This window comes from Chenopodium album, chromosome 24 (assembly GCF_948465745.1).
Source record: "Chenopodium album chromosome 24, dcCheAlbu1.1, whole genome shotgun sequence".
Classification (NCBI taxonomy): domain Eukaryota; kingdom Viridiplantae; phylum Streptophyta; class Magnoliopsida; order Caryophyllales; family Amaranthaceae; genus Chenopodium; species Chenopodium album.
The window spans coordinates 33778762-33801996 of NC_137857.1; the positions used below are offsets into that span (position 1 = coordinate 33778762).

A 23235-nucleotide genomic window follows, 5' to 3' on the forward strand; every position below is an offset into this window, starting at 1 on the left:
CCACGCAAAAATTACCCCAGTTCCTCCACAATACAATTCACCCCCCCTCTTGTATTGTTCATTCGAGTCAACAATTGGTAACTACAGAATCGCCATGTATCGCCATATAAGGAGAGCGTCATATTATGTATACACGCATGTGCACCTAAATGTATAAGCTTTATGATAGATATTGTTACAACAATTAAAGATGGAAAATTGACGGCACATTATATATAAGAACACGCGATATGGTGTCTGTAGTACACATTTAATTTGCATGAAAGATATCTCTTAACATCTTGAAATTGTCGGAAAATTACTGATCATCACAAGTAAGATAATCTTGCTTCCACGGGAAAATAAGGCACCACAACTGGCACCGATGATCTCTTGATCTCAGAGTTGCTCTTGGACTCACTAGTTCTCTTTTGGCTTGCTGATGCTTCTTCATCACAAGCAACTTGATGGGTGGAAGTTGAGAAGCAACTAAACAAGCTTGAAAATAATGAAGGCATTTTCAAATATATGTATGTATGTTGCAAGTAGTGTTTATGTAAGCTAGCTTTAAAAATTAGCAAGAAAAAAATGATAAATATATTGTTGCAAATGATACCTATGCTTTGATTTTCAAGTTTATAAATAGATGTTAAGTAAAGGTAAATTTAGGCATCCTTGGTGACAAGTAAAAAAGTTTATGTCATATTGCATGCATGTATGTTAGTTGAAGTATTGAATTACGTGGAAATTTTTAGGAGTATTACAAAAATAGTAATATGAAAAATTTGATGCTAATTAACCAATCACGCGATTCCACTTGGTTAAATGTAGTAAAACATTAAAACGATCAGGGAATTTGAGATAGATTAATTAAGGTTTTCTCAAAGCCCAGCCGAGTACACATTTTGTTATTAGGCCCAATATTTGCAAGTCCAACACAGGGCCAGCCAATTCAAAGAGTCACATTACATTTCATGCCTTTGTAGCGGTTTTATACCCAAAATAATTCAAAGTTGTTTTCAGAAAAAAAAAAGTAATTCATATTTCATAACATTTGAGGAAGATAATTTAAGGATATAAGTCATAACTACTTTCGTTTCACTATACATTTATACATACATAATTACATATATACCCCGTATTTTAAAATTTTACATTATTTACTTGTTAATATTTAAATTGCTAACATAAAAACTTTTAGCGAAAGAGTTACAACATAAAAAGTATATTTACAAATTATACCAGGCCTAAGTGTTTTAAATTTATACATTAACATGCATGCAAGTTAAAATGATACGATATACAAAGACACAATATACGCGTGTAATTATTTTGCAAAATTGTACATTGGACGAGTAAGCAATTGAAAGAGTGAAATATGGAGAATGGATTTATAGTGTAAGCATAGTAGGGAGTGAAATTGGTAATAGGGGAGAAATGGTCTAGGTAATGAGAGACAAATAACCCTGTTTTAAACTTTGGCTCTTTTTGGCTTTGGTTACCATTCCACCTGACAAACCCCTTCTTCCTCCTCACCTTTTCTTTTCAAAGGTTTTGGCCTCTTTCTCTTGCTCCCTCCTTTCAATTATTTTTCTACTCGTTTTAAACAACCTTTTTTGTGAATTTCACTACTTAACAAAAGAAACTTATGTTATTTTGCTTGTTTTGTGTGCTCTAAATCATTGACTGAGAAGCTAAGGGCATGTTCTCTTACGTTGAAATTCAGTTCAGTTCGGCTGAGTTCAGTTCAGTTCAGCTCCTAATTTCCTTCTCTTATAAAATATTCATTTCAGTTCAGTTCAGTTCAGTTCAGCTGAGTTCAGTCAATGAGAACAGGCCCTAAGTTTGATTTATACCAAGTTATATAGCTCATCATTCTGGCTATTTTAATTACATGTATAAAGTTACGTGGAAACAAATCTAATAATATTTCACATGATCATTTTTTTTTTTTTTGATATATTGATATAATCTTATAAACGAGCACTTTAATTGTAATGGAGTAATATTTATTTGAACTTTGTCTTATTAGATTTTATTTGAGACTTTTTGTTTCTTATAAATGGGACATTTTACAAATTACAAGTTATTTTGCATGAGTTTGACCTACTGGGATTATTTTGCTTTAGATTAATAGATTATCTCAATTCGTAGGTCAAACTGTATACAATTGATGAAAAGCTCACCTCAAGTGATTTCCATACATTTTAATATGTATTTTTTTTTTTTTTTTAATTGAGGGGTAAATCAAGACACAATAGAATATTAATTTTAATTAATGAAACAAGAGTAGCAATATTATATTGTTGGTTAAATAAATCATCTGGAAGATTTTTTTATAAAGTGCTAATTTGTTTTGTGGTTTAACAATTGTATTTTATGAGAGAAATTGTTCTTGTTCTTCAACCTTTTAAAGTTTGAACTAATTACCCATTTATTAAAATCCTTTCAACTAATTTTGTTGATGAAAATTTTATTTATTAATAAAGAAGTGTATGCAACTTAAAGTACAATGAAATATTAACTTATATAATTATGTTTTGATAATCTAATTACTAACCTCGTTGAATTATTATGTTCTTAATTAATACTAACCTAAGCTTGATAAACACATAGAGGCAAAGACATACACGCACATACAAGTTGTTAATGTATCGAAGGGTACCCTTCTTCTAATCGTTATTAATGAACAAATAGGCTAAGACGTACACTCACAAGCAAGTTGTTAGGTAAATCGAAGGGTATCCATTTAATTTCTAATCGCTATTAATGAACAAAATAAATTTCCACAAAACATAAAAGCTCTAATTAGTGTGTAATTAATTCTACAGTTATACGTAGTACATTCTTATACAGATACAAAATTCTTAAATTCTCAATGAATTAGATCTCGTTTGATAAGACTAAACCTTTTATTAGTATAGTTTAGACTCCAAAAATATTTATAATGAATTTCCAATTCAATTCATTTAATTATTACTCCGTATTGGATATTAAATGTTACAGTACTCTTTTTGATAAATTATTATTGGACATTTTTTTTGAAAGTTTATTGGATATTTCTCAATGTATATTACTTACTCCGTATCTTTTTATTTTGTAATTTTTACTCCCTCCGTCCCCTTTTGATAGTCCCTTATGGACATTTTTCACGGGAATTAATAAACACAAATAAGAATAGTTAAAGTACATTGAAAAAATAAATTGACATTGGGTATGCAAAAAAGTAGAGAGAGAAAGTAATACTCCCTCCGTCCCCTTTTGATAGTCCCTTATGGACAAATTTTAGTCAAAAAATGTTCACCCCATTTGTTTTTTCCAACAACCATAAATATTAATATTTTATCAAACTTTCCTCCAATTTGCAACAATACTTGTGCAAATTTATTTTTCCCATGTAAATTCTGTTTTCCCATGAACTTTTATTACTTTCTCTCTCTACTTTTTTGCAAATCCAATGTCAATTTACTTTTTCAATGTTTTTATCTATGAAAACCAAAAATAAATAGAAAATGTGAAAGTCCATATGAACTAAAAATATGCTAACCTTAAAAACGGCAAACAAATCACTTTTTCCTCATTCCTCGAGTAGTTTACAAAGTCTCTAATTCTCACAAATAAAATATAAAAAGAAAACATATTATAGAATAAAAAAAAAAATAAAAAAAAAAAGTGAAAAAGACACCATAGAAAGAAATCCAAAAAGAAAAATAAAAAGAGACAAATAAAATCCAAGACGTCCGTATTTCATATTCTCACATCCTCAACAAAAGACGCGCTCTCCCTCTCTCATCTCTCATCTCTCATCTCTCATCTCTCATCTCTCCTTCTTCTTCCATTCTGTCCTTGCGTGTTGTCCACTTCTCTCTCTAGTCTCTACATCTCTTCCCTTTTCTCCTTTCTCTCTCCTCTTAAAATTACCAAACTACCCTTCCATCCCCTTTATCACCCCTCCCTCTTCTCCACCTCCCTAAACATTCTCTCTGCAACTCACTCACTCACTCACTCCCCTCCAATGTCGAAACCACCACCCCACCCATCATCAGCCCAGCCCATTAACCCATCATCCTACTCCCACAGCCCAGCCCACTACGCCGTCGCACTCCACGACCACCCCACCCTAACCCGCCTCCTCTCAACCCTCCCCAAACTCGCCGACCCAACCAAAGTCACCTCGGAATCCGACTCACTCCTCCAAGAAAAACTCTCCGATCAGATCTCCTCCCTCCTCGACCGCCGCGACGATATCCCTTTCCGTGACACTCCCCTCCACCTCGCTGTCCGCTTAAACGACGCCGTTTCTGCTCAACTCCTCGCCTCCGCCGGCGCTGACGTGTCACTTCAGAACTCATCCGGGTGGAACCCTCTTCAGGATGCCGTGTGTCGCCGGAAACTGGAAATTGCGAGGATTCTTGTTCAGCATCATCATCTTGCTGCTTGGGCTAAGTGGCGCCGTCGTCTTCCGAGGTTACTTGGTGTTCTTAGGAGAATGAGGGATTTTTATTTAGAGATTCAATTTCATTTTGAATCCTCTTTTGTTCCTTTTATTGGCAAAATTGCCCCCTCTGATACTTACCGGTAATTCCATCGCTATTTCTTTATTACAACCTTTTAGTTCCTACACCCGGGGTGCTGTCGTGTTACGTTCTTTTGTTACGTTACTCCCCGGGTCGTAAAATTACACACTCTCATATTCTTATCAAGAATTATTTAATGGAAACTGGAAAGTAACTGGTGTCAATCTACATTTTTACCTATGTTAGATTTTCAATCTATTTTAATCTAAATTTTCTACAAACAATGCAAGTCTTCAAGAAGTTTGGTGGAAAATAATTTTGAATTTTTTGAAAATTTAAGTTTTAATCTCATCTCGTACCAAAAAAATTAAGTTCAAGTTTTTAAAATTTTAATTTTACATAATCAATTGTAATTTTGTAAATGTTCTTACAAATTTAGCTTAAGTTTCGTCCTAATTACAGGTTTGCAACATTTAATTTTTTGAAATTACTCAACGTTCACTGAACCAGCATTAAGTTATAATTAATCATCTGATTAATTAAATTAAGCTTTAAATTATCATAAAGACTGTACTAATAACGCTAAATTAATGTTGACAATGACAGAATATGGAAGCGCGACGGGAACTTACGCGCCGACACAACACTCGCCGGATTTGACGGCATGAAAATCCAACGAGCTGATCAAAGCTTCCTCTTCCTCGGCGATGGCGACCCCGATAAAGACATTCCAGAAGGTTCTCTTATCGTCCTCAACCGCGACGACGGCAAAATTTTCGACGCTTTTGAAAACGCCGGTTCACCAATGACGGATGATGACGTGGCGGCGTTTTGCTCTCAAACAAGCGTTTACCGACCAGGAATGGACGTCACTAAGGCGGAGCTAATTCCCCGCACAAATTGGCGTCGGCAAGAGAAGATTGAAAGCGTCGGAGAATGGAAGGCGAAGGTTTTCGACGTACAGAATGTAGTGTTTAGTTTTAGGTCGAGGAAAGTGAGTTCTAGAGATGAACAAGTTCTGCCATTAGAGCTTGATGAAGAAGATGATTTTCTTGTGGCAGAGAATTTTGAGTTGAATTTTGATGATAAGAGGAGGCATAGTAGTTTTGTTAAGGAGGAGAGAGAGTGGGTGTCGGTTGGGAGGAAAAGCGTCGATATCAATTTTGCGCCGTCGTCTAAGGTGGCGGAGAGGCGGCGAGGTTCGAGCGTCAATGAGGCGTCGAGGATACCGGTACTCGAGAGGGGGCGAGCTTCGAGTGCTAATGAGGCGTCGAGGATACCGGTAATAGAAAGAGGGCGAGGTTCGAGTGTCAATGAGGCGTCGAGGATACCGGTATTGGAGAGGGGGCGAGGTTCGAATGTGAATGAGGCGTCGAGGATACCGGTGGTGCCTGAGAGGCGAAGAGCTTCATCAGTGAATGAGGGGTCGAGGATACCGGTAGTTGCGGCATCCTCGGCCGAGGTTAAGACGAAGGAGAAAGAGTATGTGAAGAGTTTGCGGCCAACGGTGTGGCTGACGGATGATTTTCCGTTGAAGACGGAGGAGGTGTTGCCGTTGCTTGATATATTGGCTAACAAGGTTAAGGCTGTGAGGAGGTTGCGGGAGTTGCTCACTACCAAGTTTCCACCAGGGTCATTTCCTGTTAAGGTAAGGGCATTTTTGGCATTTCACTTTAATTTCACCTAATTTTTAACTTTGTTCGTTTTTATTGTTGGTATTTCTTGCTTGCTTTATTAATTTAAATAATTAATAATTAATTAATGTGAGTTTGATTTGTTGATGATTGGGATATATGGGGGCTGCAAGTTTTGTCAGTGTCATGTCATGTGTTACTGGGAAATGGTATTTTTTATTGATTCTTCACCTACACTGCAATTGCTCAATTGATTTCAACTTGTTTTGCTAAGTTTTCTTGCTTTAACCTTCGTTAAAACATAAAAGAAATGATAAAGCATCTCTGAAATTTGCATTTTTTTTGATATATTGGGTATATCAAGTGGTGTATATAGTGTGTTGTGTTTTCGAACTATAAAGGGGTGCAAGTTTGTAGCAAGCTAACAAACTACCTCGGATTGTGATCAATATTATAGTTTAGTTAAAATTTGTGGGTTTTCACTTTCCAAGTTTCCTCAGGGATTGGAATTTTTCCTTGTTCGGCGGATGGTTGGTAATGTGTGAAGGGAAAATTAAGGTGGTTTTTGTGAGCATTTATTCGTCTAGCTTAGGTGTTATAATTTGAAGATACGAAATATAAGATAAATAGAACTCTATAGGGAACTTTTAAGTATATATTCTGTAATTCTTAACCTAAATTTTCTTAGTTTTATAACTTTTATTGTTTACTAGTTTTGCTTGCTTTGTCCAAAAGAGCATACTAGTATAGATTTATTGATACTTGGGAAATGTCAAATGTGGGGTTGCAAGGTTTCCTCCTTGTTCTGTTACAGTAAAGATGAAGGGCAGTGGGGGTATTTTACCCTGTTCATAGTACCTGATATAGTGATATTTAACTTTGTCTTTTTTTTTTTTTTGCTACTAGTCTTACTTTGCTTTATTCACTCAGATAATTTGATTTTTATTGAAAATGGGAAATGTGGGGGTGTCAAAATCTTTCCTTTATTGTAAAACAAAAGGTCATTTTTGTCATTTCACCTAATTATTATCCAATATACAATAATACAAGTATACACAGTCTTTAACTTCATTGGTTTATCACTGCAGTATTGTTTGCTTTGTGAGTGTAAGTAACAATGTCTATAATACTTCATATAATACAATCGATTATACAATAGAAATTATGACTTTATCAGTATTAGAAGATAGTTTTCATAAAATGTAAAATTTAGAGGGTATTTTGGACATGTTACATGATTCCTACTTGATAGTTTGACTATACTCTTTATTTGCTAGTATTGGTTTTGCTTTATCTATAGAAATAGTATATAGATTTATTGATAATTGGGAAATGTGGGATAGTTTTGAGGCTTTTTAGGGTAAAATTGAAGTTTGGAACTTTTTACAATATTTGGAGTGTTGAGATTTGGAAGAATGATTTGTCTATTGGTGGGGGGGTGTGTGTGGATGAATTGATATAGAAGGATCAAAACAAAGCTTTGTTTGGGCTTTATGTAATCCAAATGGGTCCACTTGATCCGATGTTTTTGTCTTGGAAATGTGACCGTTTGATTTTGAATTTTACCTAAACAAAATTAAAAAAAAATAAAATATTAAAGTATTATTAAGGAATTTATTTTGTAGGACCATTGTTTTTTTTATGTCGGACTTGGGTCACCCTTAAGTATGTGGGGCCATCCATTGTTAATTGTTCTTAGTGTGTTGTGATTATTGAGATGGAGTGAAGAAGAAAACTTAACCTCTAAACTCTAATATAGTCTACCAAAATTAAGGAATGATGTGGGCATGTGGCATTCTCTATAGTAATTATTTATACAACCAATGTAGATTATGTCTTTTTATGAGAGATTGGTTTTCAAGGTATTCCAGGTTGTTGGTGTATTGGGGGTATGCATGACTTGTGAGAGGAGTTGTCTTCATCATCAAGCTGGATCTTGGTGAATTGAGTGTATCAGACTTTAATGATTTGTGTGATGCTTTTGAAACATTTAAAGTAGTATTCCGTATACTTGAATAACAGGGTACTCGGACTCTTCATTTTACCAAAATCTTGCAAACATTTTCCGAAAGCCAATTTGGTGTTTAGAGACCATAGTTTTTTTTCTCTTAGAGTGCCCTGCAGTCCTGTTGTTGATGAAAGCTGCCCGTCTTGGGTTTGAGCAGTGAAGTGCTATTTTTAGAGTGTGACCTGGCCCGAATGCATTTTTGTCTTTGGCCTGCTATTGCAAGATTTGGGTAATAGATTTCCGACCCTTTACAAATGACCAAAACAGGTTGGTTATTTTGGGTGTGGCTAGGCCAGCTCTTAGCCATAACTATTGTGGATCCATACCAGTTATTATGGAATCTATCATAGCCAGAATCTATCGTAACTATGTGTTGATGTGAAAGACCGCTTGTGGGCTATATGTTAATAGGATCATTCTGTTGAACAGCTTATTAATATGAACTGCAATGATTTCTGACAGTTTAGTTGATCTGATTCAAAACATGGGTGTGAACTGCTTGAGAGGCATGAATATTGAATAATGGAAATGATTTAAGTTTGTTTCAGTATGTTATTTGTGTATGTAAAGCGATCAATCTACATTCTGCTGTCAATCCTGTCATACTGCAACAAGTGACTCATTTTCGGAAGGATGGGAGTTTTTAGGTCACGAATCGTGATCATATACCTAATTTCTCTTTTATCTGCTTTAAATTAAAGACTTGGAACTTTATAGCTCACGGATGTTATGAATCTTAATGTGATGAATTTCTTCTTTTGGTTTCTTTGTTGGTGGTACCAATCTCAACAACCAAGTATGCATCTTTGCTGTATAAATCTAGTGGTCCTGTATTGTTTCTGCCATCTGTATAATTATTGCTACCACTCTGAATTAATGCATGCAATTTTGTCTTGATGATGCAGATTGCAATCCCTGTGGTGCCAACAGTGAGAGTAGTAATTACGTTTTCTAAATTCGTCGAGTTGCAACCAACGGAGTCTTTCTACACCCCGTTGTCGAGTCCAAGATTCTTGAGCAATGGAAATAATGCTTCTGAAGGAGAAAATCGCACCACACCTACATCTTCAACTTCTTCGTGGCTAAGACGAAGTAACAGCAGTCGATCATCTAACAAGACGCAGCAGTGTCCTGAGGCGTTGATTTCAGACCCATTTGCGATTCCCAGTGGATACAGCTGGGAAAGTATTGATAGTAAAAACCGTAAAATGAAAAAATCTAAATCAGTTAGGAAAGCAAAGTAGATAGGCAAGTACAAAATTGTAGTGTAGTTGCTAATTTTGCTTTCCAACTCTTCCTCTTTGTTGATCGAGTTGCATTACTTGCATACGTTGTAGATATAACAAGTGATATTTATCAGCCATAGGCTGCTGAGAATGAGAGAAATGAAAGAAACACGAATTCTACGGCCCAAGCTCGACTCTTGAATTTACATCCAAGCCTTGCTTGGACGTTAAATTTTATGCAATTGCTCACTCTGCTCTTCGGGTGTGCTGAGCATCAAAGGCTCAAAGCTACTCTTTCGTTAGATGCTAATCTTGGCGCGATCAACCATGAAGTATTTTGACCAGAGTAGGTTTTGTGTAAAATCCATCCATAATAAAGACGAGCAGTCTAATTTGTGAGATCGTCTTATGTAAGACTTTGTGCTAAATAAAACCGTCTTATGTCAAACTTCGTACTGAAGAGGGTATCCAGCTATCTAAAAGCGTTCAAAGGTTGAAAATCTGTTCCAAAATACTGTACTTGATAGTAAAATGCAATATCTTACAAAAACAAAATAAAAAAACTTGATGAATTTAGCTTTGAATATCTTGAGCTCTATATTTCCCTTTCACTGAAGTGATTCTCTCTTTGTATCTTTTTCTTTTTGCTTTTCCTTTGCAGGATTCATGTTAAATTCTGTTTTTAACATTCTTATGACCTTGGAATCTTAAAAGAACAAAAAAATTTAAAAAAAATACATTGGAATATAAATATTAAATCTGATTCTTAAATAGAAATACCAAACCTTAACTACATCCAGGATGTCATATTAATTCAGCAAGCTAAGGAAAGGTTTGTACGGGATATATAATGACCCAAATCATTACTTTATAAAAAGCCTTTAAGATACCAATGAACCGTGCAAGTTAATAAAAGCACACTAGCCCAAGCCTATAGCCTAAAAATAGTATGAACCTTACAAATGATTATAAATACCAAGAGTCATATGGTAGGACGGGCTCTCTCACTTTTTCTATTTTCTTCTATTTTTCTCTTACTCTCTTATGCTCTGATCATCACTTCGGTTCCACCCCGGAACAAGGTTAACTATTTTAACAGGTGAATAATCAATTTCAAGGAAAGAGACCTTATATCCTATGAACTTGTGGTTGCCATATACGAAGTATGATTTAATTACAACTTTAATGATAAATTTAATGCTAATTTCCTCTGGTCACTATCTTATATTGCTTCACATGTTACAATATCGATGATTAAAAGTTAGACATTGACAAGTTTGAAAGTCAATTTGTTACGTGTATTTAAAAACAAAGGAAGTATATTAACATTGTGGATTCAACATTACAAGAAACAACAATTAATATTGATTTAGTTTTGGATTTTTGCATAACCATCGAGGAGGGATAATCACTCTGGTCCTGAGAGAATTAGTTAACAATAGTGTTTTATTTGATGGAAGTCACTAGTAGTCCTAGAAGGAGTGTTCATAACCTCGTAAGGGCAGGGCCTTAGGGGGGATTGGGTCGAACGGATCGGCTGGAACACATGGTTGGTCACTATGATAGCTAGACAGCCCATTTTAAGGCCTATAATGGCCATATCTACTTCATAAGCACAAAAAGTAGTTAAATTGGATTTATCTTTTTATAGATGTTAACTAAAGTCTAAAGTAGCTATTTAAGATCAAGAAGAAAATAGAAATTGTCTATAAAATTAGCCAATAATTGTAACAACTTCCAAATGAGGAAGAGTGATTGGACAACAAAGAAGAAAAAAAGATTAATAAAGGTGTTGGCACACAAAAACACTTTGCTTAACAAGAAGGAAAAGGTACATGTAAGAAAAGTAAGTTGCCTTGTCTAATGTCCACTGAAAGCAGCATAAAACAGCCAAACCACATGCATAATCAAACCATTTTTCTAAGAGACATTGTACCATATTTTTGCTCCTTAGTTTCTTGTTGCTAGAGCAAGCACAACTACACAAAGCACCCCTCAAATCTCTCCTCATAGGTTGGTATGGCATCGGAGGCGCCAACGTGGGCTGATCAATGGGGTGAAGGAGGCTTTGGTGCTATGGAGGACGTACACCCAACTGATAAGATGGAGAACAAGAAGAAGAAGAAGACTTTCTTAGGAGGAATCGGTGCCAAGGTCGCGGCAATGGTAGGAATCAAGCGGGCAAAGCAACAACTTGATAAGAAGGATTCTATTCCAAAATGACAAGATTGCTTCCCTTTTGTTTTCTTATGTTTTGCTTGTTTTTCTCTTTTCCTTGTGTGAGAAATCAGCTTAATTATGAATGAAGTTTTTGATCAAATTGTTTTAAGGCTGGTGTACTTAAGATAGTTGGGAGAACAATCTGCATCTCAAATGTTACTGGAAAATTGCAAGGCTACATGAAATTCATGTTTTTGTCTAGCAATCTAGCATAAGTGACCTACAATCCATATGATTACCAAAATAAGCGCAAATTGTTCTTAGAATTGCAAATTAATGCGACTAATATTTGATCATTTTTCATAATACAACCCCAAAACCCAACATAAATGGTCCATCACTCAAATACGACCCAAATTAATCCGAACATATTCTATCATTTATACTTATACAATGTTATAATTTCAAAACCATTCCCGCTTTTATACTTCTATAGCATATATAAGGACATACAATGTTGTGATTCCTATTGGATTAGATATCGGAGATATTCAAATTCTTAAATTAAGGTTATTAACATTTGCAAACTAACTTAAACATTCACCCACTGAGCACAACTTTGAATAATCAATAAGACAAGTACCACAATAATGGCAAAGTCAAAGGCACTATACATTCTTTATACTTGTATATCATTAAGTAGGGATTATTTGATTGATACTTAATACTCGTATATGGCAAGGACAAGCAAGCAAGGTTAGCATATGGTTCTTTTCTATAGATTTGCTGAGCCAAACGATTCACGGGTTTCCTAAAATGGTTCAAAGGGAAAAACATCTTAGGAGTTAACACCCTTGTTCTTTTTCATTCCCTTCTACATAATTGTTATTTCCCTTCCAAAACAAAACTCAGATATGAACCCATCTCTTTTGCAATATAGGCTCAAGAAGCATAGCCATGCCGGCTTTAGCATGAAAAAGAACAGAGTATTACTCCAAACTTGTAAGTTGTAACAGAAAGATAGCTTTGGCCATGAAGTAGTGACAAAGCATCAAACTAAAAGAACATATAAACCAGCAAGCCGTTCAATCTAAAGAATCTTCAAAATACGTAGTTAAAAATATCAACAGAATCAAGCCTGACTGTCAGGAACACAAATTGTGCTTCTAAGAAAACAGCAGTAAGATAAGCAACCGAGGATTTACATTTCTAGTTTATGTCAACTTTGATTATTTACGAGCACATCAGTCAGAGCTGTCACCAATGCACCTCAAACCAAACACATTCTCCCCACTGTAAGTCATGTATAGAAACCCATCTTCATCCTTATTGTCCTCATAAATTGTTGACATCAAAGCAGCTGTAGCACAACCAAACAACCAAGTCACAAACCATAAAATGAAAAAAGCATGTAAGATTGTTAAAATAGTATCAATCAACATTAACAGATTGTTCCAACTTACCAGTTGGAGGTAAAATATTTTTGACAAATACAAATATGGCTTTCTCAGGACTTAGATTCACTCTCTTCCTCACCACATACACAAACTGTCCGACAGTCAAATCAGCTGGAACGAGGTACCTGCAAGACATTACAACAGGTAGCCCAAACATAAATCACTAGATCAATGATATGATAAGAACATTATTCAGATGTGCACAACCTACAAATAGTTAGATGTTGTTGCAATTTAGCAAACTTATATAAACTGATAATTACAAGTGTCAATGTAAAAAGAATGAGAGAAGTTTCATAATGCTAACATTGCTAAGTCAAATCTTAGTATCAAACTGTAAATCGAGACAACAGTGCACATGTGCCATGAAACCAGTTCAACAGGTGCAATATTTTTCAAAACACCAGTTATGCTACTTAGCCTCAAATATTGGAAATTGAAGACAGATAACCAGAAATGGGACTAACTTTTTCTTATCAATGTCAGGAATATCAGTTCTTTCAGCCTTCTCCACAATCACCTGCATAAATTGGAAAAATAGGTGAGGTTAACCATTGATAAGAAATCAAAGACGCAATTACTCATCATCAGAATCAATTAACAAATACAAGTGTCTTACAGGAATTCTATCAGGATATTTCTCCCTGATACGAGAAGCTTCAGCTTGCCTCTTTTCTGAACAAAAAAAAAAAACCAGCTTCAATGCTTTTGCATCCAACAGCTTTAGCAATCAAATTAACATTCTTCAGGGAAAAAAAAAAGAAAAAAAAAAGATACATGATGGAAAACAAAGCTACAAGTCAATACAACAAACATGGGAATAATTAGACCTACAACACAAACACATTTTTGTAACATGGTTCAAAAGAAGCAACAACCTTCAATACATTAGAAAAACTTTAATCTCAAAAATTTTCAAGCAAGGTATCTAACCATGACATATTTCACATTTAGAACAGCATCTTACAAACACATTGCACAAAACCGGGAAAAAACAGAAAATTATTTTATCAAACAAGCAAGATGCTTAATTTGATGAATTATAGCAAAAATCTCAGCCTCTTATCTCCCCAAGTTCACTAGAGTAACCAATGTATGTCATCAATACCAATTGAATATCCCTAGTCTTATTAGTTTCCTTCACAATGAATTAAGGATATTCCTTCAAGAAAAGAGCAAAAATTCAATTGCTTAACTTATGCAATACTTATTGTACATCATATCCAATACTTTTTTTCCCAAAAACATCAAGCCAATGGTCCAAATTAAACTGAAGCAGGACTACAAGAATTGTCACTCCAGTAAGTACCCGGTTTCGATGCAAAAATGTACAAAGAAAGAGTCATATTCAAGAACACGTTTACTAATGAAATAACACAAGACACAGGACATGATCAACCAAAATTCCCCCTTTCCTCAACATTACATCAACCAAATCAATATCATTCACTATATTTTATTATCATGAACACAGGATTTTAAACTTTGCAAGCAAAACCTTTATCAAATTACAAATTATTGCAATAATTAACATAATCAAGCATAATTTATCCAACATTCATGTATAAAAACTACCCATATGCATAATTCACATAATTTGATCACCAAAATATTCTACTGAAGAAAAGGCCCAAAATTGCTTCCAAGATTCATATTTAGAAACAACCCAGATAAATATTTCACAAAAGTTGATCATCAAACATTCAAATACCACCAAACAAAACCAAAATTTAAAGGGGGCAAAAAAAAATTCAAGAAATTGTAACAAACCAAGAGGGTGCTCGATTTTGAATGAACTTTTAGCCATCTCACCACTCAAAAAGGTAGAATTGAAACCTGCAAATATCAAGCAAAAAAGATAAAACAATATTAAGGAAAATCAACTATAAAAATAAAACTCCATAGAAAATTAAAAATTGGCAAATTAAAATTACCCAGAACAAAAAAAGGGAAGATTTTTGGATTGAAAACCTCTTTTACCAAGAACTCAATGTGGCACGTCGCAATCCAAAAAGCAATCAAGAAGAAAAAACAAGAGAGAAAAAGGGTTTTGTGGATATTTATATAGTGTTCTGAGATTTTTTTAATTTTTTTATATTTGTTTGGAGATAATTTTATATTTTAGGGAAAGGATAGAAAGAGGGTTACGGAATTGCAGGGTGATCGAAAGGATTGTTTGTTGGATTGTCGTAGTAATCAAGGGAAGTATTCTTAATTCTCTCCTAATTCTCTCCCTTTGGTGTTTGGTAAACCTTTGGAAGTTTGGATTTTATATCTTTTGTGTTGCCTTGCTGTTATGTATAACCGAGATAAAATCATGTCAATCGATATAATCTCTATTACCTTGTATATAATTTAGTGAAAAGTTTATAGTTTATATTTAGCTAAAAATAAATGTTTTTTTTTTACAAAATATAATTGTGAAGATTGACTATTTTTTTACAAAGTATAATTGTTAAGATTGACTGATTCTATATAGATGGAAAATTATCGAATTAACATGATATTAAAAAACATGACACATTTCCCTCAAAAAAATAAAAAAAAATTTTAAAAAAAAAACCTTGCAAAGTAACAAGTGTTGTGAACTTGTGATAAAGGAAGGAAAATAACAATTACATTCTTAAACATCAAGGAGTAGTATTTTGATGAATATCTCATTGCCCTGGCTGCCAGGGCGAGCTCGCCCTGGCACAGCGGAAGGGGGCAAAATACGATGTCAAGGAAAATGGCAAAATCCCAATTGCCCGGGCGCTAGCAACATCATCAACATGAGCTTGCTCGCCCGGTCGGGCGTGGCCTTTCCCGATAGAGCACATGGGAATCCAAGCTTTTGAACGTCTTTTTGTAATCTTCTTGGCTTTCTTTCTTGCTCTCTTATTGATTCCTTGTGACCCCCAAATTAAAGAAGATGATTAAGGTGATTTAATCTTCATCTTTATGTTGATTTATTCACTCTCATTGATGATTGAGATTCCTCATATTCTTCCATCCATCTTTATATATTGAAGGATGATTTTCTGATTTTATATAATTGAACTTTACCTTCAAACACAAGCTTAAAACACATTGGGCATAAGTTTCTTGACTCCAACCTTCCACCCAAAAGTGCCTTTGTGTGAAAGTGGTGTGTTAACCTTAGGGAACGTGCTGGCGAATACAATTGTGCACCTCGGTTGCGCCGGAATTTCGTTTTCAAGTCAATAATTTGCATCACGACACACCGTACTCTTTCATTGTCATAAGATCGTCTTTTTCAATCTTATTATTTTAATTTCATTATAGCCTTGGAAATTCTTCTTATTTTACAACAACAAGTAATTACATATGTCTCAGTGTTTGTGTTTGCGTCTGTGTTTATGTACTCCGTATACGTTAAATTTGTGCCACATTTTTAAACTATGCATGAGACGGCAATGATATATTAGACCCTCACGACTTGACATGGGGTTTGGCCGTTTGGGTCATGTTTGAATTGCTATTTGATATATACTTTTTTCTTTAAGAAATTGTACTCAAATGCTCAATGTTGTGATTTAGATCAATGATTGATTTCAAACTGTGCATAATCCAAATTTAGGATTACCTTTCATGAACATTATTTTCATTATCTTCAACTTGAGGTGCTCAAATAATTTTAAAAATAATTTGAAACCCGTTATTGATTCTACTTGAGGAGAAAATACAAGTTAATATCCTATATTAACAAAACTTACTTGAATTTTAAAAAAATTTAAAGATGAATTGTTTGGTTGAATGATGTGGAGGTTTTGTTTTTGTTTTTTTGTTTTTTTTTGACAAAAGCAAATTATATTAATAAAATCACAGTTTACAACATATAAAATAAAAACTAAAACTTACTACTACATGGCTTTTAACAATTAAGCCTTTACAACTTTCGACATTATAAACCATATTACATAATTGGGGATTAGGAAGTCTTTATAGGCCAAAGAGCGGATACCTACTTCAAAACACACAGAGAGCAGAGAGTATAAAAATTGTTCGATCATGGCTAGTTTAACCTTACCTAGTGGGATCAACTTATCACCAAGTAAGGCCTTCAAATTAAACTGATCACTTGGACATGTGACCTTTTCTTCAAAAACTGTTCTTGTTGGCAAGAAAGCTTTGCCAACGTCGAGGCTCGAGAAACCCCAAAACAAAGTTTGGGCGCCTGCTTCGGATAGAAAATGTCAAGAGTAATGGTCACAATGATCACTACAAAGAAGGGAGCAGAATGACAACCATAATCATTCCACCATAACACACACTTCACCCTAGCCATGATCAACTTCTTGTTCGTCCTCCAAACAACAACAACCCATGTTAACTTTCTCAACACAACAACAAAACCCAATCCCTTAACAAGGGATCCAAACTCCCTCCGCACACAACCATCCAATAAACTATAGCCAATACAACCAGAAACACAGGACAACAACCAAGAAAGGCTAAAATAAACCATACATAACTTTAAAAAATAAAAGCAAACTCTGAATAATAAGAAGAAAATACATACTTAGATTAGCCGACCAAGTCAGAGAGCCCCTTTCGGACCCATAATCCAAAACCATAACAACAAAGAACCTCAAAACCCTAACCATAACTTCACCGTTTTCGTCATGAACCACTCCTGACGGCGGTGTTGTTGCAGGCGTTAGGTCAAATCATTCAAGATACAAGTGTTATGCCTTTTTATTAGAGAACTTTGGACAACTGATATGTATATAATTAGAGTGCATATAGGACCTATTTGTTAGGCATGCATATAGGAGGGCATTATGGGGTTTTACTCTTTTGCATTTGATATTTTTCTACTGTGGTACAATTGATGTACTATTATGCATGTATAATGTACCATTAAAGTATAAGTTGTTTTAATAGTATTTTTTGTGTACTATTATGCATGTAGTACTTTTTAGCATCCTATGTCGTTAATTATTTTCTCCTAAAATACCTACCACCTGTCACATATTATACTGTAGTGGTACATTTTTTCATCTTATTTGTTTCTAAAGCATATAAGCGCTATGCGCCAATACTTAACCATATAAGTACATGATAAAATCTGTTACAAAGTGCTTTTTATGCTTGATGGGCTGACGGCGTAAGTAATAGGTGTTATACCAATTAGCAAACTATTTTTTTTTTGTATTCCATCCGGTTCACCCTTTAGGCTAATCTGGATTTGGAGATCAGTTCTGGGTGGTTAGGTTCCAGTTCCCTCCCAATTGTTGTTGTAGGGAATCGAACACGGGTCTTTTTTACTAAGTGTAATCTCAGTCACCACTACATGAACCAACAATCAGTTGGTAATTAGCAAAACAATATGTTGCAATATTATTAATGAACAAGTGAATAACTAATGGGAATAGGATGAACAGTTTAGTCTTGTTTAAATCCATGTTATAAACAATATTAGAGAACAAATCAAATGTCATTTTTACCACTTCCTTTCAGTTAGCATCAAATACATAAAAATATTTGATTTTCTAACAATTGACTCACACATTCGATTTAGCTATTTGTGCACATTATCTCTCTACTATCACTTATATCACGATTTTAACAAAAAGTTTGACATGCTAAAAAAACACAAAATGCGGCCAAAGAATGTGTGTTAGTTTGTTAGGACAAGAAGTTAGTAAATGATGAAAATGAATAGCAATTACATACTAAGTATTATAGAATAACATCTTAAAATGTATGTTTTTTTAGGGTGGATTAAATGTAGTTATATCCAAAACACAAGCCATATTGGTAAGTTATTACTTCAATCATCCCATAATATGATGTCCATCTATATATTTTAGTGGTCAACCTCTTAAAAATTAAACTAGTTTTTAGGTTCAAGCGATGTTCTAAGTTACTGCATTATTTTATGATTGAAATCTTTATTTAAACTTATTTAATTTTGGTAGAATGACATGTGATATAGTGATTGCTTAGTGGCTTAAACTTGTAATGACCACAAGCCTTGAAATCCATTGATAGAGTTGTTTGAGTGATAATACTCATAAGGTTTTCTAGATTTCAGAGATTATGAAACCCTACATTTTCAATAATAATCCTCGTTAGACGAACCAACAAAGAAATTAAATCTACTAGAATAATCACCATCTTAAAGATGCAATCAATTTATTGAAAGCAATTAAAAAAAATTTGGGGCTTACCACCGGTAAAAATACCAGTGGAAGCCCCTACCAAGATTCACAATTGAGATCAGTAAAGAATGTTATTAAAAAAACTAAAAATATCTAGCAATGGAGGCTAGAATAACCTTTCTAATGAAAAAAAACCCTAGAGGGAATCAGAAAACCCTCTCAAGAAAAACCCTAGAGAGAACGCAATTTTTAACCTTACTCATTTCCCATTGATTGATTTATCAAAACGTCAATATGTGAATCAGAATTCCCCTTATTAAAAATAACCTTAAGACCTTGCAAATTGACTGAGTGTAACCACCTAAGTTTGTTGAGAAGTTTGTTCTCTTTAAACTTATATTGTTTTTCACACCTTTGAATCAAAACATATGTGTAAATCAAGTTGGTAAAAGTTTGTGACCAACTTCCCCTTAATTCTTCTTGATTCTATGATTTTTTTTAGTCGAAAAGGACACAAAGCACAATATCTTCTTTTTATTACCCCCTTATACTTAACCACTTATGCGTTATGCCTATTAGAATAACTTGTGAATCATGTGTGCTTATTGCTGTGCTATAATATCCTTTTAAATTAGTAAACTAGTGAGTAGCTCGGGCGTTGCCCCGACATACTACTTCTTATTATTTTTCATACTATTATAGTATAATATTATTTAATGTGCAACATTAAAGCATAATTGACTATTTGTCAAGATGGTTAAACAGTAGTGAGGAGGTCTACGTGGCGTAGAGACATTTCTAGGAACGCCTTTTAATATATTAGTATAGGTTTCAATATATATTTCTATTTTTTTAATTTTTTTTTGGTGTTCCATGTGGTTCATCTTTTGGGCTAATCCAAATTCGAGGTTATTTATGGGTGGTTAGATTCTGATCCCCTCCCAATTGTTGTTGCAGGGGATCGAACACGGGTTCTCCCTACCATGTGTACCAATCATCAATACACCAACAATCAATTGATATATTTCAATATTTTTAAGTAGACATAGTTTGACTTTTGCACTTTTTATACAATCACCTTAACTTTGACTATCTATTGTAATTTATATGTAAGGTAGAGCATAGTCATGTCTCATGTGGGAAGTAAAAAGGAAAGAAGGAAGTATTTTCTCAAATTAAAGACGTTGCAACAATTATAAAACGAAAAAGACCAAATTTTATCTTTCATTTTATAGCAATGCTACAATTAACCTCACTAATTAATTTGAATTCTAACATTACAGCTTATAAATTTGTTTTACATTAAATCTTTTTATATTTCATCCAATTCAAATTACAATTTTTTTTCTACACACAAATTACAAGTTATTTACAAGTTGTTATTACTCTCATATCTTCCTATTCTTATGTTATACTCCCTAAAGTCCCTATGTCCCATATTAAGTGTTTATTTCATTTTGCTTGGTCAATTAAGCATTTTTTAGATGGTTTAATTTGATAATGCATAATATGATATCTACAAATTAAGACAAATTTAACAATCATCACATGGCTATGGTTTATGGAAATGACTTTGGCACACTAATATAGAATTTGTAAGACCCATTGTGAGTATACACTCTATTTAGGGTTGTAATTTTGAAAATATGGAGCCTAAAACAAAAATATTATTGTAAGATATGTATAATCAAGCTTAAATAAAATGCATTATTTACATCTACTTATAATTTATACCCACATTTAACATTTTCCTGTATAAAATGTTAGCACCAATAATAAATAAATTCTGTACAATTTTCTATCCCGACTTCCATATTTAATTGAAAAGTTACTACACATTTACTTGGGATGAATAAGCATTAATAACCTACTACTGCCCACCTATTTATTCATTTATTTATTTATTAATAATAATAAAACTAAAAGAAAAATACTCCAATAAAGATGACTTACCGGTGGTTGAGAACATGAAAAAGGCAGTGTTGTGTTGCTCTCCCATATCCTGCATACAACAAAATTAATGTGCTCTACGCACCACCAATATTCAATAGTACTACACGGGATATTGGCACGGCTCAATCAAATACACAAGGTTCTCTACTACGAGAACCCGGTTTTCTGATTGAATCGTACCAATATCCCATGCACGAGTTTAAACAAAAAAAAGTATGTGTGAACCAAAACCAACCAGAAGGGGAAGAAGGGAAATGTTCATGTTCATTTCATTGAAGATGCATAACTAGTACGAGAATTAAAATTTTGGGACGTGTACGAGAATTAAGATTGCGTACATCTGACAACCCTATAAACCCTACTTGAGGCGAAATCTTTTTTTTTTTTTTTAAATGATTTGTTGTTGTTAAAGAGGTTTGAGAATTTTGGATGTTGATATAGATGGAGAGAAAGAGGAAGAATGTATTTGAAAGTTTTTAGAATGAATTCATTGAATTAATATGCCAACAACCAAATACATAAAAAACACAATAAGAGAGGAGGAGGAGAAATGAAATGAGTAGGGCAAAAAGGAAATGATATAAAAGCCTCTAAATGTTTGGTATTTATGAGGATGAGTTGGGAAGGATGGGAAGAGGGGGGCAAGAATCAAGATGAATGTTACAAAAGATGCTATTGTATTTAATTTTGAAATTCAAAATAATTATTTTTGGTTGATATGCAATATTATTTATTGATTTTTTATTTATATTTTTGGTAGGTGAACTAATTAAACACTGATTTAAATGGGGGCAGCTGAGTTTTTATGGTCCATTTTTGAGGTCAGAAATTATTGCTTTTTACTCTACATGATTTGATTTTTCATTAAGATTTGGTATATATATTGAATTTGATTTGGAATTAATCACCTTTTTAACTAACCACCTTTTTTTATTTTCAAAGGGATATGGATTATTTGATGAGATCTTGGCAAATCGTGTATGATTGGGATATATAATTCTTCAAATTGGAGGGGATATCATACATCATGACTGATTCTTAGGTAATAATAGTATTATGATTTGACAAAGAAATCAAAAGAAATAATAACATAACTTATAGTCGAAATGTTGAAAACTTTATTAAACAAATGGAGTGGTAACATTGACGTACAAGTATATATAATAGTTAATCTAATGCATAAAGGTTGACAATTACAATAATAAGAACACTTCTTATGTCAACATAATCAACTAATTCAAGTCTAAGTAACAACAAGTGATGCAAGTATAATGTGTATTGGCGCATGTTACATACACAAAAGTCGCATTTAAGATACATATATGGCTAATAAAATGTGAACCACCAATCTTTTTAACATGAGAAACTAACGTCTATTATCAGTGGCCAAGTAAATCTTGTATTAGAACTAATTTGAGTTTATCAAATAAACTTATAGCTAGATCTATTTAAAATGATTTGAACTTATCAAGACCTTGTTGAACTCATTCTCGTCAATTTTATTTGAGCGTTATCTTACTTGTGAATTGACTAGAATGTATCCGTGCTAATACACATGAATACATGATATATCAAACTTGCAAAGAAAATGAATGTTGTTCAAAGTTAGGGAAGTAATGATGTATAGTACAATTAGAGATCATACATTGTATTCATCATGCATCAATGTAACAATCTCACACAACTTCTACAATTATTTGTCATATACTCTTATGCATTAAGTATTTAATTTATTCATGATGTTAAACAATGTAACATGATACGTTTACTTCTTATAGTAAGTTTGGATAAGCAATATTTCTCTTGTAATTTCAATGTTTTTTCGGTGCTATCATGTTGTTGGGTTAGTGTAACCCAAATTTCATAAGCCCAATTAATTACGTCTCAAGATATTCAAAAACTTTTTACAAAAAGAAACTGATGGAGAATTGTAGAAAAATCTAAAATTGGTGAATGGTCATAAAGATTTTAGATTTAGTTAGCAATTTAAAGAATATAGATATAGAATTTTCCACACTTCTTCGCGAAGTGAGTATGATTAAAGTATCATCACTTACGTTTACACACACAGGGTTTGATTCATAACATAAAATAAGGAGGTGAATTGAGTTTAAATTCGATTAAGTACAATCTGTTCACTGCCCATGTAAGAGCAGTTAGAAATGAGTATCCTATCATGATTTTGACAAAAATC

The 23235-nt window shown here is 33.6% G+C and overlaps 2 protein-coding genes across 2 annotated transcripts; one reads left to right on the forward strand and one right to left on the reverse strand.

The window, feature by feature from the left end:
• Nucleotides 1-3719: 3719 nt before the first annotated feature.
• Nucleotides 3720-9811, forward strand: LOC145611626 (uncharacterized). Its single transcript, XM_081666969.1, has 3 exons — nt 3720-4557; nt 5103-6144; nt 9044-9811. Exons 1-3 carry the CDS (start codon nt 3995-3997, stop codon nt 9380-9382), a joined length of 1944 nt encoding a protein of 647 aa, XP_081523095.1. The 5' UTR covers nt 3720-3994; the 3' UTR covers nt 9383-9811.
• A 2764-nt stretch (nt 9812-12575) lies between these two features.
• On the reverse strand, nt 12576-15140 carry LOC145612613 (autophagy-related protein 8C-like). Its single transcript, XM_081667950.1, has 6 exons — nt 14916-15140; nt 14752-14817; nt 13601-13656; nt 13449-13501; nt 12988-13106; nt 12576-12884 (listed from the first exon to the last, which is right to left on the reverse strand). The coding sequence occupies exons 2-6, from the start codon at nt 14786-14788 to the stop codon at nt 12769-12771; spliced, it is 381 nt and encodes a 126-aa protein (XP_081524076.1). The 5' UTR covers nt 14789-14817; nt 14916-15140; the 3' UTR covers nt 12576-12768.
• Nucleotides 15141-23235: the final 8095 nt, after the last annotated feature.

Excerpts from the sequence above, each read along its gene's own strand:
- LOC145611626 (XM_081666969.1), top strand. The coding sequence starts at position 3,995 with ATGTCGAAACCACCACCCCACCCATCATCAGCCCAGCCCATTAACCCA. Across the intron at positions 4,558-5,102 it reads GCCCCCTCTGATACTTACCG|AATATGGAAGCGCGACGGGA; the intron begins GTAATTCCATCG and ends TGACAATGACAG. Across the intron at positions 6,145-9,043 it reads CAGGGTCATTTCCTGTTAAG|ATTGCAATCCCTGTGGTGCC; the intron begins GTAAGGGCATTT and ends TTGATGATGCAG.
- LOC145612613 (XM_081667950.1), bottom strand. The coding sequence starts at position 14,788 with ATGGCTAAAAGTTCATTCAAAATCGAGCACCCTCTTG. Across the intron at positions 13,107-13,448 it reads CCTGACATTGATAAGAAAAA|GTACCTCGTTCCAGCTGATT; the intron begins GTTAGTCCCATT and ends AATGTCTTGCAG. Across the intron at positions 12,885-12,987 it reads AAATATTTTACCTCCAACTG|CTGCTTTGATGTCAACAATT; the intron begins GTAAGTTGGAAC and ends GTTGTGCTACAG.